The sequence below is a fragment of the Anoplolepis gracilipes genome, chromosome 3 (assembly GCF_047496725.1).
Source record: "Anoplolepis gracilipes chromosome 3, ASM4749672v1, whole genome shotgun sequence".
Classification (NCBI taxonomy): domain Eukaryota; kingdom Metazoa; phylum Arthropoda; class Insecta; order Hymenoptera; family Formicidae; genus Anoplolepis; species Anoplolepis gracilipes.
In genome coordinates, this window is record NC_132972.1 from 2,871,949 (window position 1) to 2,891,913 (window position 19,965).

The 19,965-nt window shown below is 32.7% G+C and overlaps 3 protein-coding genes across 7 annotated transcripts; 1 reads left to right on the forward strand and 2 right to left on the reverse strand.

Moving 5' to 3' along the window:
- Positions 1 to 332: 332 nt before the first annotated feature.
- Positions 333 to 7,685, forward strand: LOC140663572 (gustatory receptor for sugar taste 43a-like). Of its 3 annotated transcripts, none has more exons than XM_072887820.1 (8): positions 333 to 477; positions 4,191 to 4,392; positions 5,695 to 5,911; positions 5,982 to 6,315; positions 6,396 to 6,518; positions 6,655 to 6,932; positions 7,237 to 7,395; positions 7,470 to 7,685. In XM_072887820.1, exons 2-8 carry the CDS (start codon positions 4,220 to 4,222, stop codon positions 7,626 to 7,628), a joined length of 1,443 nt encoding a protein of 480 aa, XP_072743921.1. In that variant the 5' UTR covers positions 333 to 477; positions 4,191 to 4,219; the 3' UTR covers positions 7,629 to 7,685. The 3 variants fall into 3 exon arrangements, with proteins under 3 accessions (XP_072743921.1, XP_072743920.1, XP_072743918.1); XM_072887819.1 differs by lacking the exon at positions 333 to 477 and adding an exon at positions 3,164 to 3,262; XM_072887817.1 differs by lacking the exon at positions 333 to 477 and having other exon boundaries at positions 4,057 to 4,392.
- Positions 7,686 to 7,703: 18 nt separating this feature from the next.
- Positions 7,704 to 15,839, reverse strand: LOC140663571 (phosphatidylinositol-3,5-bisphosphate 3-phosphatase MTMR4). Of its 3 annotated transcripts, none has more exons than XM_072887814.1 (16): positions 15,374 to 15,839; positions 13,753 to 13,827; positions 13,267 to 13,585; positions 12,518 to 12,704; positions 12,258 to 12,436; positions 11,976 to 12,177; positions 11,581 to 11,771; positions 11,269 to 11,464; positions 11,014 to 11,199; positions 10,752 to 10,916; positions 10,409 to 10,659; positions 10,088 to 10,327; positions 9,720 to 10,011; positions 9,454 to 9,555; positions 9,184 to 9,368; positions 7,704 to 9,070 (listed from the first exon to the last, which is right to left on the reverse strand). In XM_072887814.1, the coding sequence occupies exons 3-16, from the start codon at positions 13,572 to 13,574 to the stop codon at positions 8,737 to 8,739; spliced, it is 3,018 nt and encodes a 1,005-aa protein (XP_072743915.1). In that variant the 5' UTR covers positions 13,575 to 13,585; positions 13,753 to 13,827; positions 15,374 to 15,839; the 3' UTR covers positions 7,704 to 8,736. The 3 variants fall into 3 exon arrangements, with proteins under 3 accessions (XP_072743915.1, XP_072743916.1, XP_072743917.1); XM_072887815.1 differs by having other exon boundaries at positions 15,314 to 15,839; XM_072887816.1 differs by lacking the exon at positions 13,753 to 13,827.
- A 676-nt stretch (positions 15,840 to 16,515) lies between these two features.
- LOC140663743 (protein OPI10 homolog) lies at positions 16,516 to 18,328 on the reverse strand. Its single transcript, XM_072888171.1, has 3 exons — positions 18,151 to 18,328; positions 17,346 to 17,475; positions 16,516 to 17,210 (listed from the first exon to the last, which is right to left on the reverse strand). Exons 1-3 carry the CDS (start codon positions 18,178 to 18,180, stop codon positions 16,780 to 16,782), a joined length of 591 nt encoding a protein of 196 aa, XP_072744272.1. The 5' UTR covers positions 18,181 to 18,328; the 3' UTR covers positions 16,516 to 16,779.
- Between the last annotated feature and the right edge of the window lie 1,637 nt (positions 18,329 to 19,965).

Genomic DNA, 19,965 nt, shown 5'->3' on the forward strand with positions numbered 1-19,965 from the left:
ATTTATTCTTTCGTATAATTTTTTTTTTGAAAGAATTAATCACGCAAATAATTATATAATTAAAAAACATATATGTATATATTATATATGTATAAGAGAGGTGTAGGGTTAAAAAATAACACGTCAGTTGTGACGGTAATGGCATTTTGTTTGTAACAAAAAAACTAACTTCATTATATTTTCGGTAATGAGAGAGTAGCTAATTTAAAACTTTTATCGATACTTTCTAAAAAAAACTCACAATTCATATCAGATTTTATTTCACATTAAAAAAAAATAATAGCCTTTCGTATGTCACATTCTCCTATAATTACGGACATTTGTCACGGTGCTTGATTGATTGCGAAAAATACAAGAGTGATGGAAGTTATAATATTTACACAAAGGTTTTCGTTTCACAAGTAGTTCTCTTGCAACGATAACGACGACGACGTAGCTTCTTTCAGTTTTACGCGTTCAGTTCTCCAATTCAATAGGGTACGTGTAACGCTGGAACAAAATTATTTCATATTTTTCAAAATCGTTATTTATAAAAATAATATCAAACAAACTTTAATAAGTGTGTACTGTCAAGTATAATCTTATAATATTATATAATCATCGTTTATTTATTTATTTTTTTGAAATGGTGAGAAAAAGAATAATACTTTTTGCTACATTTATATGAAGGACATTTCTCTTACAAAAAAACTACAAATATGTATTATTTTTATAAATAGCAATTATGAAAATTATTAATGTGTTATATTATCACACATATGTGCCATAGAAAAGAACCAGGAGATAAATTTTACATCTTCTGATTAAAGAAAAATATGCAAAAAAAATAGAATTAAAAATATAGCAACGCAGATTATGTACATCAATGTATATGTCGTAGGCAAATGGTTATTTCAAAATAACTTTTGACTAGGCAAATGCTATCTGATTCGCCAAATAACTTACACTATTTAGGAAAACAGAAAAGATTATTTTGTAAAGCAAAAATAGTGGCTATTTAAAAATAAAAATTTAGTATGTTTAAAAATATACTTTGATACTTTTTACTCCTATGCAAACAATACATGGGCTTGTTTTAAAATACGTAATATATATTATATAAAAAATAAAAACCTCACAATACAAATTAATAATAAATTTAAAAAGCGAGTGATAGTTCATGATAAATATGTTTTATTACAAAAATTGTCTCTTTATGCTTTTTTAAGTTAAGATTTTTTGTTTTATCAATTAATTGATTACAAAGAATAATGCCCTTGAAAAATACAGAATTTTGACATTTCTTATAAATATCTATGTTTAAGAACATTACACAACAATAAATACTTTACTAGCGACTGGATTGATTAGACTTATATATATCATTTTGTCCCCAAAGTCACATTAATAATAATATCTATAGCATGTTTCTATAAACTTGCAAATTCTGGATTAGTTTTCAGTATATTTCAGTTAATTATCTTATTAAATCTATTAAACAGAAATACTCTAATCTTTCCACTATTTTTGTTTTACTATGCTATAAATAATCTTTATTTCTATTTTCCTAAATAGTGTTCAAACAGACAAATGCTGTTTGCCTAGGAAATTGAGCACAAATAAACGAATGAAAGCCATTTGACTAGTCAAAAACTATTTTCTTAAAATAACCATTTGCCTACGACATATATAGATGCAAAGAAATCGATTGTAATTACAAATGTAGATCATGACACGTGGTTGATACGAAAGTCTGACATTACTCGTCATATCGATCAAGCAGCACTATTATGATTGTCAGGTATATATACATTTGCACTAATGGTATGTTAAGTGCATAGGTGCATAGATGTATAAGTATATATACATATATGTACATAAGTGTATATAGCATAGGTATGTGTAAAAGTATGTTAAATGTTTCAAATGCAACCGCATTATTTCATTTTAAATGATGCATTGATATTTCTCAAAAATCAAGGCCTCTATCAAAAAATATTTCGTATATTTTGCGACTTTGACGGGGATGATGGTGCCAATAATTTAATTTTGAGCCAAGTCGTATAGAAATCAATCTCGTTTTTTTAAATAGAATCGATCTAATTTTTTTTATATAAATCGATTCCTTGTAATATTCTGTTTAAATGAGTATAATAGCAAATAAATGAATAGTTTTTAAGATTTATACTTTAGCTTGATATAATTTTATTTAAACAATGAAATAACTTTTAAAATACAAATTTTTCCATTATCTTGCCTCAATACTTTTATGCACAGAATAATAAAAGAAATCAATTGGTGTAAGGAAAATACATAATTATTTAAAAAATATATATAAATTTGCAATGAGTAGTTACATATCTTTTTTGAAATACAATTGAGGCAAGATAATCAAAGAAATTGAAATTATGAATTGAAACTACAATTGAAATTAAAAATTATAAATATTTTACGAGATATTTTTTAGTTTATGTAAATTTACGTCAAATTAAAGTAGAAAATATCTCGTAAACTATTCAATTTTCGGCCATCACACCTTTATAGCCTTTTAGAACCTACGTAGAAATTGCGAGAAATCGATTTATATAAAAAATTAAGGTAGTTCCATTTAAAAAGAAACAAGATTAACTTTCATACAATGACTTTGACACGTAATCTAAGGTCGAACTAATATGTTTTGTCTTATTTTCTTCTTCGAGTCAAACAACTTTTGTCTGAATAATTTTTTTAAATAAATATTTGCGTAATAATACGTTGCATGATAGAAAATGACATATGACTGCGAGAATCGTGCTACCTATATTTCATTGATTTAATCAAGCGTGAAAAACAGTCAAGAGACTTTTGTCATTCGAGAAGAACAAATCTTTCTCTTGTTTTCAATAAGAAAAATAAAATGAGAGAAATCACCGATCTATTCAAGTAAATCTCAAGAGCGCAAAATTTTCTTTATAGAATCCAATGTATATTTTGATAAAATCTTCTCGCGGGTTTGAGCGTATGCACTGAAGAGATAGACAAATATATGTTTTTCCGAAGGATAAGCATCTCTCACGAACACTCGATCGTCAACAATAATTCCTCGTCGATTTGACGAGACAAATGGAATAAGCAAAAGCGGGTGTATAAAACGGATAGAACTACGAACGCAGTTGCATTTCGTTCCGTGATTCGCGCCTTGATTTCTCATAAATTGTCGATAAATTGCGTAATACTAGATCTTCAGCAACTGATAATATTATTGTTAGTGGTATTCATAAGGTGTATTCTCCGCAAAAGAACGGTATTTTACGATCTCGTGACTTTATTTCTTCGTCCCGTGGAACATAAAAAAGTGAAAATTGCATTTGGATTTACTTTTCTTTGTTTTCGTACACCATACACACACTTTACTTTTTATTTTAATACTAAAAATATTGCAAAAATTTGTACATTTATTGTCAAATTTAATAGGAATTCATTCAATGCAGTTTGCAAATTATTTTGCCAGAGCGTCTGCAGATATCGACGAAACTGCTTTCATGTTTAGAGAAATGCATATGCAACGGAATGATTTTGATAAGCAACAAATGGCGAATAAGACAAACAGTAAAATAATACATGTCTTTATTTTACATTATTTTTGGATAAAATTAAAAATTGACTTAATGTTGGACTATTTATAATTATTATATTTATATACATACATTTTATATTTTGATTTCTGCCCTTTTTTTCCTTTATAATAAAAAAACACTAGAACATACTTAATAAAAGTATTTTATTATGAAAAAAGAATATATGTGAAGAAAAAGAAATATAAAAAAACCTTATGATTTAAAAATTATACCCAAAGTATTTTCTCAAAAAAAATTATCATCTTTACAAAATACTTCACTAATTTCAATGACTTTTAAATATTTTATCAAGATTAATACCTTAATTGAAATTAGTGAAGTTGTGCCAAATATTCCATTTGTCATCTAAATATATCTAAATGTTTTTGAACATGTGCATATTTAATCAATTATATTTATAAAAAACAAAATCAGTATTAAAATCTGATAAATGCTACACGATTAAAAGAGTTTATAGGAATTATAAAACATGATTCTAGAAATTTTAACATACATATCACGTAAAGAAATCTGTTGTATTATTCGTTTGACATGACACATGCTATAATCATGAGTATGAGATTAAAATCAATAACCTGGAATAAATGTACGTAGACAAACCGTCAATCGTCGACGAATACGACATGGCAAATCTCGACATGACGAGTAATAATAAGTCGATAAATAGTGATCTATACCAAGCGGTGTTCCCGATCTATCACATCAGCAAACTATCCGGTGTATTTCCAACAAGATTTGTTCGACAAGTGTCTGGCAGGTATCAAGGGCGATTGAGCATCATCGATACCGTTTACAGGTGACATTAAATGATCAAATCGATTCGAATTTTTCACATTGATAAAGATCATTAAATTAATTTAACGCTTTAATAGGTGTAGGCATACTCAATATTTTCTTATGTAAACGATATTGTATATAAGTATCTGTTTCAACTATTTTTTATAAATTTTTATAATAGAGCGCATATCGAAATTTACTGAATAGGTAATAAGATTGTCTAAGTTGCTGATAATTATTAAAAAAGATTCATATCAATATTCAGTTCGAGTTATTTATAAAAATCGATCGAAAGCCAACCATTTATTCTCGAGTACCTTGTATATATATATATCGTTTATATATAGAAAAATAATAACCTTTTATTTTTTATCTCAAATAAACAATAAATAAATAATTTTTCACTTATTGTTAGAAGTTTAAAATAGAAGTAATTGGCAATTACATTGTCCAGTAAGGAAAAAACATTAAATCAACATTTTAAATATTAATAATTTTATGTAAATTTTCATAATGTCCTTACATAATGTTTTATAAAAAAATACATATTTTACACATATTTATTATTTTATAATTTGTATTTTTTTAGAATCAATGTTTACAAAATTTTAATTTTATTATTTTATTGTAATTATTTCATATTTTCATTAATTTCATTATTCAAAGTTTAATGACGTCAATTGCAATGTTAAAACTTACAACTTAACAACAATTACGTATTACTAATAATTGTAATAATATTAATTTTAATTTTTTGCTTATTGAGCAGATACCAGGGTGAATCGAAAAGTAAAGTTCTCTGTTTTATTACGACTTTTATTTATGTAGCCTTAGGCACAAATTGTACTTATTTTATTAAAATATAAGCTGAAGACTTTTTCTCTATATAATCTTGTAGATTGTCTCATTTTGACGCGAGTTTGAAGATTGCGCCTTGGAAAAATTATTTAATTTCGATAAAAAGTAGAAACTATAATAATAGAAGAATGGATATTAAAAAATATTTGTAACAATATTTCATAAATATTTTCCAAATTTTTGCTGGAATATTTATGATAACCTTTATAATCTATTGAATCTAATTTCACAAAAATAATTATAAAATATTTTGACAAATATTTATAAAATATTCAAATAATTATTATAAATATTTTGAATATTTTATATAAATATTGTATTGTATGTTTTCCGGGAATAAAGTAGAGAAACTTTTTGATCCACTTTAATATAAAAAAATATAGGAGAGTTTAGAGATTGTTAGATTAACTTTAATATAAATTAATAAAAATTAATAAAATATGATTGAAATAACATATCACAGTTTGTGCCTATTGATGTGCCTGATAAGCGCCGAAGTTTGGGGTTACTGGCGTGATCTCAGACATGGATGGGAGTACAGTACCCGGCTCAACTCGCAGAACGCGGTAATTGTTACCACAAGTGATGTGTTGGGCGTGATGGGTCTCACGGCTGCTTCCATCATCGGTTCAATTATGCGCTGGCAACAAGTGCTGACCGTCATCGATATATTGGTCGAGGTAAGTCTCGTCTAATTGTCTTGGTCACAGAGATTATCGCATTCGAATTCATCGGATTATTTACTTTAAGTGCGACGACAAGCTGGGAATCCTCTCGCCAAAGAAGTTGCAACGGTGCACCATCCTGCTGACCTTTTGCAGCGTCTCTTATTCCATTGTTCTCTCATGTCTCGATCTCTATGCATGGAATCATAAAGTGAGGCATAATAAGAAGCTGGATCACAAGGGCCCGCTAAATTTTCTTCCCTTATATTTTATGTACATAGTTATCACTATGATGGAGGTCCAATATGCTCTCATCGTGTACAATGTGGGTCAGCGGTTTTCCAGGGTCAACAAAAGTATCGAAAATATTATCAAAAGCGGCAAGATTACGAATCATTTCAGAAAGGATCTTGGATTAGGTGCATTTTTTTAATCGTTATTAATCATTTTTGTCAAATCTTTAAGTTAACGCTTCTAAAGTGGCACACAAACTCCTTAGCTGGTGACCTTCAAGATCAAGGACAACTCATTACATATATCCGGCAAGAAATGATGGGAAATACTCGAATGTTTCGTAAATCGAAGATTATGGATTCCACTATTGCAAGTGAATCAGATAAAAGTGCGCGATTACTTATTACATTCGTAGTAAATTACAATATAAATAATAGTGAGAGTTAAATGCTAAATATAGAAAATTAGAAAATAACGAAAATTGTATATAATATTAATAATAATTCTAACTAATCCTTTTCCAGATGGTAGAAATTCTAGGGATAGCATTTCCCAACTGGTGACAGTACACGCGTCACTGTGTGACACGATATCGCTTATAAATAGCGCTTATGGCGTTGTTGTGCTTGCAATTACGATTACCTGTTTAATACATTTAATCATCACACCATACTTTTTGATAATGGAGGGTGACGATGGAAGGCGCGAACCGTTATTTGTCGTGGTGGAAGCACTGTGGTGCATCTTCCACATTTGGAGGCTGCTTATGATAGTGCAGCCCACTTATGCCACTACAATGCAGGTATGTATATGATCTAATTTAAATAATAAAATAAATTAATATACATATCAATAATTTACTATAAGGTAAAACAATGAATATTGACAAAAGGAAATTCAGTTTTAATGACTCGGATAATATATCGGAATCAAGTCGCTTTTATCAACAATTATTGATAAAAATAAAATTTTAAAAACTCGAAGATTAAAAATTACAAAAAATTTTTCCCTATTTCTTGAAAGTAAAAGAATTAAAACATAATTTTTTGTGGACTTACATTAATAACTATTATTTTATATTTTTATTTTATGAATTGTATCTTCAGGGAAAGAAGACAGCAGTTTTAGTAAGCCAATTGCTATCTGAGAGTCAAGACAAGAAAGAAATGAAACAACTAGAAATCTTTTCGCTTCAAGTTCTACACCGCCCTTTGGAGTTTTCAGCGTGCGGACTTTTCACTTTGGATCGTACTCTCGTGACCTCGGTAAATAAGTTTTAATTTTTCTTTTCTGCAAATTTTGGAGATGAATAAAAAATTCTGAAAAAATTTTTCTTTAGATTGCTGGCGCAGTCACAACGTATCTCGTAATACTTATACAGTTTCAAAAAGAGGACGATGCAAAGGACAGTGTCGATAGCATATTGAAGAATGCCACGCAAATGCTGAGAAATGCAACGACGCTTCATAATATTACAGTGGGAAAGTTGGGCCTGTAAATTAAGAAACAAATTTCTCTTCGTTCCTGTTTTTTTTATGTTCTCGAATCTATAATAATAAAGCTTTTTAAAATTTAGTACACGTCGCCCACATTTATTCGTAAAATATCCATGATCGAAAAAATCAAATCGAGTCGAATATTTGACTTTGTCAATATACAAAGATGCAGATTTCAGATGTGATACCAGAGTTAAAAATGATGAACTCAGTAGAGCGCACACGAAATATATAACACACTTGATACGAACCAATTCCTTAACTAAGTATAACATTTACTAATACAATGGCGAACGGTTTTTTCCTCGTCAACAGATAGATCTAATGATAAAGGAGGGATCACGATGAAGGGTAAAATATGGATCTTAGATGTGAATCCGATCGACATCAGACGCGTGCGATAATGACATTTAATATCCCAATTCTCGTACATACAGCGGCAATATAAGAAATACGATCTCGCTCGTTTCGCTCGACCGTTAATCTCGATCGCTAATTAACAAACGATCGCTCTCGTCGTGATCAAATTGACAATTAATTAGCACTTCGCTCCGTAGTATAGTCGTCTAACAAAGTTAGACATCGATCACAGCCTATCCAAAAATTTGCCACTCACCACCTGTCAACGTGCTAAGCGCGAAGATATTTAGAGAAACGGGTAAACTTGAAGGATCTCCCTGAATCTCTCAGAAGAAGCCAGGAATTTTAGCTCGAGATTACTCCTAGGGTATGTACAACCTCGTATACTATCTCTCTCTCTCTTTCTCTCTCTCTCTCTCTCTCTCTCTCTCTCTCTCTCTCTCTCTCTCTCTCTCTCTCTCTCTCTCTCTGCCGTTTTTTTTCTGCGTATTCGCTATACATTCTTGTTCGCGTACAAATTATTAATCTAGCAATAAATATATTAAATCGCTTAGGACACTCTAGACGCGTTAGTCCGCATGCTATGTATATATCTGATACAAAGTATGTATAAATCCGGCGATGCAATGCGCGCCGCGCGGAGTTAGGTGATGCTGATCGACAATCGATGGAGAGGAGAATCGCGCTATCCCCAACAGATTGCCTTTCCTCGGCTTTTTCTTTCTCGCTCGGTTTTTCAGACCCACCTCTTCAATTTGCCGTAGCTGCTGCAACGGATGGTTGAGTTTTCTGATGTGTCGCCTGCAATAGATTATCGCAGCAAGTGTCTTTCGTTATAGCGGGCGGTAGCTTTCTTGACCTCTGACATGTTGCCGGTTGCGAAGGAGTCATCTCAGAGGGATCCATCTCATTTTCCGCTTTAGCACACTGATGGCGAATGTTACACGGACAGGAATTTGTATGATGATGATGATGTAATCGCGTATAGCAGTCGCTACACACCCTCACGGGATTGTAGAGCTGTTCGCTAGGCAGAGGAGTAGAGTTCTCGGAGCAGTCGGCGCAGAAAATCTTGCCGCAGCATCTAATCGCATAATACAAAATTATGCTAAAGATTTATTTTCTTATCACCATGCATGCCTTTTCATTTTTTAAAGAAATCTAAAAATTTATCGCGGTTTCACGTAAAATGCATACCTGCAGTGATGCTTACGTCTACCAAGCCAAAATTCTGTGTTACAACCCATGCATCGAGTCACGGCATGATCGGGCACCCAGAGAGTAGGTGCGGGGCTCAGCTCATCCACAGCTTCCCAGGACATATCTGATGGTAGTGACTCTCCGTGTTCACCGGTGCTACCCACGGAATCCGGTAATGAACCCTGTGAATCGATGCATAAAGTTTTATTATATCGTCGCATCATCGCATGTTCGTGTGAGAATCAGCGATTCAGGAACTTTACTCACAATGTCGTCGATACGATCAGTATCGGCATTGTGATTGCAGACTTGCTTGATTAGTGCCAGCCTCGTTGTGTGTAATTCTTTCCTTAGAGCTTCTTCCTTAAGCTGGAAAAATAAATTAAAAGTTATATTAATTATAACGCAATTATCGCTTGAAAGGATTTCAAAGAGCGGGATGTTTTCGTTCTGTAATATGTCGCCTGCTATATTTTCGGGGAAATTTTTGTGGAGAATGCGATAAGAACACTAATAACTGCTGCTTCAAGTACCTTATGTTCTACGATAATTTGTTGTACTCGCATTTGGACGTCACAACATATGACAGGAAGACCGTCAACATCGTCCAGCCAGTCAGGATTATCTAGCATAACGTCCTGATGGGTTGGAGAAGCCGGACATATGCTACTGGGAGTTCTTGATATCAATGGGGCACTAGTATCACTCACATCACTACCCTCGTTGTGATTGCGATTACACGATGAGCAAACGGCCCGTCCGGTTGTGGTGGTGCCGGTTTCAATCCATGGTGAAACAATATCCCGCGACGAATTTGTCTGTGGTCTGAGAATTTTAATAAATTTTATATAAATTTCTGTCAACGCGTTACAAACAAAAATATGAAGTAATAAGCACTTACACTTCCTTCTCTCCGTTGACTATTGCAACGGCAGAATCATTATTAGGTATTAAAGTGTCGGTGGAACTATCTACCGAAGGATTGGCGGGTGAATCGTTGGATGTTTGATTTACAGTACATTGATTCGTCTTGGGTTCAGTCTCCAGCGAGTTCTCGTTCGCAGCTTCATTTTTATTATCATCTATATTTTTCGCATTCTTCTGATCCGTCTCAGTCTCCAGCGCTAGAGAATCGAATTTTCTGCAGCAGAAAAGTCTCTCAGCATGAATTTAAAAATATGTAACTTATCGTAAAAATTCAATTATCGTCAAGATTACGTACTTTTCCATAGAAATACTCGGATCGCTACGTCTTCGGTGTAAATAAGCTGCGTGATCAGGAGCGTGCATGAGGTCGCCGTACGATCTCGTTTTCGTCATCTGTCCTTGCGGTTCCTCGCTCTCGCCGCCTTCGATGTCGATCATCGTCACCCTCTGCTTATCGTCTCTCATACCGAGCGACGATTCCATAGAACCTAAATACACTTCGGACCACAGGACGAGATCGCGCACGTTGCAACTTGGCCATAATACCTGACATTACGTACGATAAAACCAATAAAAATTGTTATTTTTCGTGAAGAGATGTGTTAGTAATGCGACATACTTTGATTGACACAACGTACTTGATTCTTTAACGGTGAATATAAATGATTCACGAATGCAGTCGAGTTGAGAAAACGCCAAACGGAAAACGTACGTTCGCGTATTCTCAATTGCAGCCTCTCCTGCCTGGTATTACACAGGAATGTACCAAATAATTGTGAGTATGTATGCTGGGCTAATTTCACCTGAAACACACGTTATTGTTAATGTCAGATCGCTCGAGAAGAATTTCTCCCGATAATACATATCTCGATTTAGTAGGATTATTTATTAGATATTTACAAGATACGCCGACGACATTTGAAAGCTACATTGAAATTGCAGAATCAACTGGTGGACGCAATCAAGCCACTGAAGAAATACCGGACAACGCTCGTTGGGATCGTCACAACCGATCGTTTGACCGCATCGATCCGCGAACTTGTGTCCAAAGTCTAACCATTCTCTCTCAATCAAAACTTGGAATCCCTAAAACAGAAAACATGAGTAAAATCGAATTTTTTTTTCTGTAGAAGTTCTTTAGAAGTTGTTGTCTACCTCCATAGTGCGATAGTACGGATCAAGTAGTATCTGTGCTAACGCGACAATTTGAGGCGTTCTATCCCAACCGTCGCTACAGTGTACTAATACTGGTCGACCATCCCTCTCAATCGCGGAAGCCACGGTGACCGCCGCCCGAAGTAAGCCCGACATGTGTTGCAGCCATCGCGTACCTTCCAACAAACTTAACCAACTGTAAGAAAGAAATTGTAATTACAATATAAAAATTATATTGTTGATTAAGACGAATAAAAAAAAATAAACGAGTTTTTATTGAATTGTATAACATTGTCTAGAAGAACAACTCACTTTGGTTGATCTGCATCTGATGCACAAAGCTGTCGCACGGCGTGAAAACTTTTTCGTATCGAGTGGATATTCGGTAGATTCATAAATTGTATGTCACAACTTGGATAATATTCTGGACATTCGCAGCCACCACCGCGCGCCCGATTCGCTACAGCTGTTGTGTACGACCTCGCATCGACGATTAAAACTTTCTGCACATACACATACGCAAGAAAAATTATTTATATAAAATATCCACAAAAGATAATTCCATTATACACTTGAATAATATAATAATATTAAGTTAAATTATATATAATCAATATTTAGGAGTCCTATTTTTTTTAAATTTATTTTCAGTACATTTTTAAATTTTTATTCGTCGATTTGATTAACCATCTGATTAGGACCTTTACCTTGGCAGCGCTCGGTGTTATAGTGTCGTCACCAACGTCGGAGTATGTAATAGGCGAGTCTACCATCGTAGATTCGCCCTTATCATAGCTACACGCGTCTGCGAGAGCCTTCAAAAGGTCCTCATCCTCGGAACTTCGCCAGCCGAGCCAACCAACTTCCGGTTGACTGCTGCGAGCTATTACGGCACCGTTATTCACATGCCTTAAAATATGCTTTGATAAGACACACAAAAGATACAATAATCGATTATAAATCACGTAAAAAAATAAAAGACACTATACCTCCACACAATAGCTGGAATACGTCTGGAACTTCGAAATTTGGCAACAAACTCGAGGGTTTCGTCAGAGATGCAAGCAGGAACTAAGAGTTGTGGCGGATAGGATGGACACATCCGATAATCCTTATTTATTTGACTTATACGCCATGTACCATGTAAATTGAATTTTAATCGCTCGACCTGAAAGAGAATATAAGTTTTGTGAAGACATTTGTACAAAAAATTTTCTGTAATCAGAGAAGCTTAAAGGTATATACCTACCTCTGAATTAAAAGTGGTAATATAAGAACTATTATCTTTTCCAAGTCTAAGATAATCCTTGCCCTCTTCTATGGACCATGCATAGTAAGCGAACGCGAATATATCCTCTATACTTTTTCGCGGATAGGTCACTTTGTGTAATCGTTTAAACCACTCTAAACAGTGTTCGTTTGTGGTAAATGCACAACTAAAATATTAATACAATATTCATTGAATTAAAGCAGCTACAGAAATCTGTTGTGTATCAGTAATGAATCCATAAATAATGTAAAAGGCGAGATAAATGTTAAGAAGAAACTGCACAGATTAGCTACATTAATAAATTTAATACATTTCTCTAATACATTAAAAGTTAATAAATCTAATATTTTGAGATTCATATATTTCACATTGCACACAAAATACTTTTAAAATATAAAATTTATAATTAATTTGTGAGTTAAAGTAAAGATTTGGCCTGTAGATTTAAATCACAATTATTTATATTAAATTAATTTTTTTATAGTAACTGTACCATGAAAATTTTATGGTAATTAAAGTTCATAAAAACAAAAATTTTAATTCTATAAAGAAAACCTTTAACTTACAAATAAATTATTAATTTTATATTTTAAAAGTGCTTTGTGCAATGTCAAATTTATGAATCAAAATATTAGATTTATTAACTTTTGACACAGCTGATCCATGCAGTTTCTTCTTAAATCTATTCCAAAAAATGAAGAATCTATACAAAGATTAATTAGATATACCTTAAAGAACGTGCGTCTTTACATCCAATATGCAGATAAAAAATCTCTTTGACTTCCAATTGCTCGATAAGACCCAGAGGTATATTGTAACATGTTTGGCTTAATTGCAAATAAAGTCTATAATTCGAAAGTGCCAAAACACCGTCTGTCGTTCGTCCCAGTGCCACGACCGATTCCCCACTCAATGGCGTGAATGGAATTGTCAGTGTTTCATCCTCGCATTCAAAATGCGTATGCTTGGGAAACAATTCTGAGGCGTGTAGATGACATATGGATTGCAGACTGGTCGGTTCCTCGGAACTTTCCATCTCTGCGCTTTCTATAACAAAGATTTACGTCATTTGGTATAATTAATTCTTCATATAAATATATATACATATATATATATATATATATATATATATACTTCAAGTATGCATAGAGATCAAGATTTTAAAGCAAATAGAAGATACTCATTATTGTTCCTAGTAATCTAATTCAACTTACTTAATAGAATCTTTATTAGCAAGTATCCAATATTTCAATTATCAAATATTCCGAGATGATAAGATATCCTGCCTCCTGTAACACATCAACTTGAAAAATTTGTGTACTCTGACTTGCACAAATATATGACACATCAATATTTACACTGTCAATAGCCTTCAATGTAACATAGTGTTCTAAGATAAAAAATAACTTTTAATTACAATATTGTACAATATAATTAAAGCACAAGAAAAATATTATATTTATATTATTATATTTATAGAACTGTTGCAATTATTGAGATATTTTTTCAATAAAAATATTTCTTTTGTTTATACCTAAATCCAAGTAATCCTCTATGAGATAATACTGTAAATATTTATTATTTCAAAATAACAAATGTCAAAATTTTTCCATATTTTTCCTGCGTGATTTAAGTAATGTAGATTAATTTTATATTGTTCTTATATTATTGTATATAGTGATATTATCATAAGTGCGGCTGCTTCTTATTCTATTCATATTCTTTTCAATTGTATGCATATATTTTCTACTCTTTATCAATGCCTCAAATTCAAATGTGAATATATTCATTTCTCATTTGAAATGTAAAAGATGCAAATCAAGCAAACGAATTTATTACTATTATACTTTGAATTATACTTTGACTTGTATGTTTTTTTTTTCTTTTCAAACTCTTTTCCGCATACAATTTTTCATCTTACACTTCCCTTCTCTACCTCCGAACAATTCGCGAGCTATTGGAACGCGTCCTCGCTATATACATCGCGGTTTAATCGCAGTGTCATCGTCAAGTGCGGGGAAAGCGGATCTCGCTTCGCTTCGCTCCGGACACCGACGTCGATTATCGCCAATTCCGGCCGACCGACTTTTTTTTTCTTTTTCCCCCTCCCCCCCCCCCCCGTCGAGATTGCACGTATGCAAATACGTACATACGTACGTACATAGGTGGGACCGCGTGCGTGGAAAGGGACAGCGACCGAGGAGAGATCAATTAATTTTCGACGGAGTCGAAAACCCGAACGTCTCTTCCTTTCCTCTCCGCGCATTTTACAGCGCTCTTGTAACATATATATTAATTTCGGCCGAAAGGACATGACAATAATATCTGTCACGCATAGTGTTTGAACAGAGCTTTGGGAAACGAGTAATCTTTTTTTTTCTAGACCGTTTAGACGAGAGACGCACAGCATCTATATTATTGCGAAAAGATACGTAATGTGTAGCGCAGTCGAGGAAGAGAGAGAGACAGAGAGAGAGAGAGAGAGAGACAGAGAGAAAAAGAGAGAGAGAGACGAGCACACACAAATCCATTATTGCGCGTCTCCCCGGTCGAAATCGCAGTGTGCAGCCGCGCGAGTATTCCGTTACGCTTTACTTCGTTCCGTTCCAACGAATGCGAACGGCTTTCCTTCGCTCTTGTTATGCGGCCGAGCCAGGCGACATGTGTCAACCTTGAGACGCGCGTCGCATACGGCGCGTAATTACTCGCGCGATTCTCTCTCTCTCTCTCTCTCTCTCTCTTTCTTCCTCCCTCTCCTTTTTTCTTTCTTTTTACCTTGAGAAAGAGAGAGAACGCACAAAGTAATCTTGCGAACAGACTTTGGTTCCTACTCACTTGGAAACTGGCAGGAGATATTCCACGCTGATGGACGACAGCGTACGTCGCCTGTATGTCCTCAAGATCTCTCTCTTTCTCTTTCGCTCCTATTGTAGTCCGTGCTCTTTCACGCGTAATCCATAAACCGAAAGCGCAACGAAACGCCACGCATTAACGATCTTGCACCGCGACGCGGGGCATCGTCCTCACGGACACCACCGCGACGACGAGGCGCCAGAGACACGGATTCGACGCGAGTATAGGCGGCGGCGGCGACGACGACGACCATCAGTTGTCATTCCTGCAGGTGGACCTCATGGCCGCGCGTCAGTTTCGTCGCGGCCGAGACGGAACGTCCGCGATAACGAGATTCGATAAGAGCTTCGCGTATCCCCCTGGGAGCTCCGAAAGTCTCGTACCATCGACGTGAAAGCTGCCGTGCTCGATCGTACTGACAGTTACGTACGTACACATATACGCGCGACCTAAAGGTGCCTTTCCATGTCGCCTGTCACGTGGTAGCAAAACAAGCATATACAATTTTTTGCGTTATACGCGCGACTATGCGCGTAAGTTGTAAATTACTAAAAGTACTGCACTCTGTATGGCGCGTTTTTAGTAAGTTACTAGATTACGTGCGAAAAATCACACCATGTGTTTCAAGCCTAATGAAAAATGTAATGATGAATGAGAATCGGGAAAAAAATGATATAAAAAAGAAAAATATCTAAATAATTTTAAAAAATGAGAAAAGTTATTTTAATTTGAGTATTTATTTATAGTTAATTTTAAAACTCCATTTGTCAATAAAAAATATTTCAGCAAGAATAAAAATAGTTTTTTCATAAAATAATTTCTATACAATAATAGATATACAGAAAAGAATTTACAATATGCATATATTTTTATTAATTTATTTAATTTTTCTTATTCTTAACAATAGATTACAAATACTTGTTTTACTAATATGGTTTAATTATTAATTTGCAAGATGACAATTCAAAATTTTCAATGTAATTATATTGTATATATAATAGAAATTTTTAAATTTTGTCATAAATTTACCAAATTTTATTTAGAAAAACAGGCAAAATCCAAGTAAATAATTAGCTACATCTAAGTAGAGCAAATTCTAATTATTTCCTTTGAAATGTATTAAACATCAATATATAAAAATCTATTAAAGATATCGATATATTTTAAGCGTATATATTATCAAAATTCATCTTCTTATGCAAACTTGTAATTATTTATTGACAACAATATAAAAGTGACAATCTCACTTTTATTCATATTGATAATTCAGTGCAGCTTACGCTAATACACCAGACTCAAGCTTGGTCTTCACTATAAAGTGTTTGTATATATATATATATTGAAATATACAAGATTTAAACCTATTACACGCGATAATCACCCCATAATCACGACTTCCAGAAATTTGGATTCTGCTGTAATCGCCTCTCAAAAGTCTCATACCAATTTTGTAATGTTGATAAGGGTACAAAGTTCTCTGTGGGATTTGGCGTCATTTGCGTTTGCGTCACTGTGAAACTTGTCACATAATTCACAAAATTCGTAAGCATTTTCTGTACAAATTCCGCAAAGGTGTTGGTGGTGGTTGCGGCGACCGTAGCTGTCTGCAACTCGATTATCTCCAATGGTTCCACCGACACGCCAATCTGCGCGACGTGCGAGATCTTACCGATCCCGAAAATTCCCACGTTGCTATTCTCGAACTCGTGATTTTTCTTTAGATTTGATATTTTGAAGATGGCTGATGGTTTCACATTGGAAATATACCCAAGAAATTGCCAGTTGGGTGGCGCGTTTGCATCCGGCCAAGTGAAATACACTGTGCAAATAGTTTATCATATTAATGATCATCAATTTCTAATATGACTTTTAGTAAAAAACAAAAATTTTTTAAATTAATATCTTGATAATTTTTTTATGTAAAAAATAGTTCACACATATTGCGTTATCTTACCTGCACCTCCCATGCCATTTGGAAAAGGTATAGTGCCAGTAAGAAAGACTACTATATGGTTTATATTGTCTGCATCAGGCACAGTAATTAAAAATTGATTCTCCCCAACTTGTTGGAAGTCAGTTTGAACCTGGGAAACAAAAATCAAAATTTTTACTATTATTAAATAAAATAGAATGTCTTACGTATTAAATATATGAGACAAGTTTTAAAAATAAATATATAACAATGGATTTAGTATAATAATTGATTATAATAAACATGAAAAGATTAATAAAGAGAATATTATCATATATTTTTATCATATTAAATACTGCATATTTATTTCTTTCTCTCTCCTTCTATTCCTATATAAATATCATTTAAAACTAAGATTTAAATCTTATAATCAACGCACTAGTTCATTAGTATATGTGCAACAGTGCATATAAATTAGCAATTACTTTCTATTTGTATAAGACTAATTGATAAAGAATCAATAAAAAAGCAATTAATTTTAATCCCTATTTATGGAAGTTTATATATCTCATTATTTTGTTCATAAATTTCCTTATAAGACAGAAACTCTGAAATTAAAAAAAAAAAAAAAAAAAAAAAAAAAAAAAAAAAAAATTTCATAAATCGTTATACAAATATGACATACAGCAAAATATGATAACAGATAACAGACAGTAGGAGCAGGCTATTATTCTAAGGAGAAGAAAAAGACACTATCATCACATACAATTGAAATAATTTGGTACACTAGAATTACAACGATTAATCAGACACGTCACATCAACAAGATTACAAGTCTTAAACTTACAAGTCGCCCAGCCACGATTATACCGAGCATTTTCGTGATGCATCTAAATTGTTCTATCGTGTTCTACCGTATTCTCACTCTATACCGCTAAACAGCCTGGAAAATTACTGCAAACACATCGCACATCACCGCATGCTCGCACCAATTCTGTTGAATCGTTTCTGTCTGCGCTCATCTGCGCCACCATTGGCCATCATCATGAACCAACATGGGATTCTCAGGCGCATGCGCAGCAATGCATATCATACACAATATAATATATAGATTGGCTGAACGGAGTCTTGAGACAACTCCTTTAATAAAACCCGCGAGATGATCTTGAGTACAAGAACGGAATATGAATACCAGCTATACATCTTATCGAAACAACTAAGTTTCTGTTAGATCTGTTACAAAAAATAAAATTAAAAATATCAGAAAAAAGAAATAAAGTTAAAGATTTTTTAAATATCGATTAAATAAGTTCAAACGTAATAATAAATAATAATATTTTATAATAATGCATAATCATGGTTGTGCTTGAATCATATTTTATAATATTGATTAAATCTTTTATTTTGTTTATTTTTTTATTATAAATAAATTTCATATGCTTTATATATTATAATAAATAGGTACGTTAATAATAATCATAATTATAATTATTTATATACATGTATACACACATATATATATATATATATATATATATATATATATAATAATAATAAAAAAGTCGCCATTAATTTCAATAATTAACTCAAAACAAAGAAATTTTTTATTTTTCACATTTCCTTAGAGAAATAATTACATGATCGCTGTTCTGATTAGTACCGAGTATCCTACCCAAGTAGAACAGAAAATCACGATAATATTAAAGTAATGTCAAATGACGTCAAAATGATCTTAAAATGCTCGTCAAAATATGACTACAAAAACTCACTTTTCCATCATTTTTTTGTTATTTTGACGTTTTTTATTGTGACTTTCTGTTATTTTACCTAGGTAAGCATCAGTCAATGTAAGTACATGTGTCTACAATCAAAATATATATTATTTAAGGAGAAACTGCATTAATTAACTATGTCGAAAATTAATAAATCTAGTATATTTATTAATGACAAACTGACAAAACTATAAAAATCAATGTGCATTTATCGCAATTTTAAAGTAAAAATATTAGAAAAAGATAAAATATCATTAAAAGAAGAAAATATCTATTCACATTTATATATCTATTATAATATCTATTCATTTTGATATTCTTAAAAAGTGTTAATTTACATATTATAGATTTTATTTAACACTTTACACACTCACGATGTATGTGTGTGTAAAAGATATTATACTATACATATATGCCTGTATGTGTGGGTGTGTATACTAATCTATATATTATAAATTTCATTAAAGATTATATATAAAGTGCTATAAGCATGCAATAATTCCGAAATCTTAATATTTATCATAATAATGTTTAATAATTTGATTTTGAAATATATATTTGAAATGTTACATTTTTTTGTATATAAATAACAATTTATAATCTATTCAAACTCTCGTACATATTCAGGACAAAAATAAAATAACATATATACTACACAAAACGACACTATAAGACGTAATGTGACGTAAAACGTGCATTTGGAAAGCGCAATGAAAATAACGATTATATCACTTTGAATGATTTCCGCATTATCAATCACGTTCGCTTCACTTCGATAATATTCTCCCGAAGAGAAGGGATTATGCAAAAGAGGGAAAGAAAGAGAGAGGGAGAGAAACGACAAATAAGGCAAATATAGACGATTGTATCATTTCGCGTGACAGCTTGGC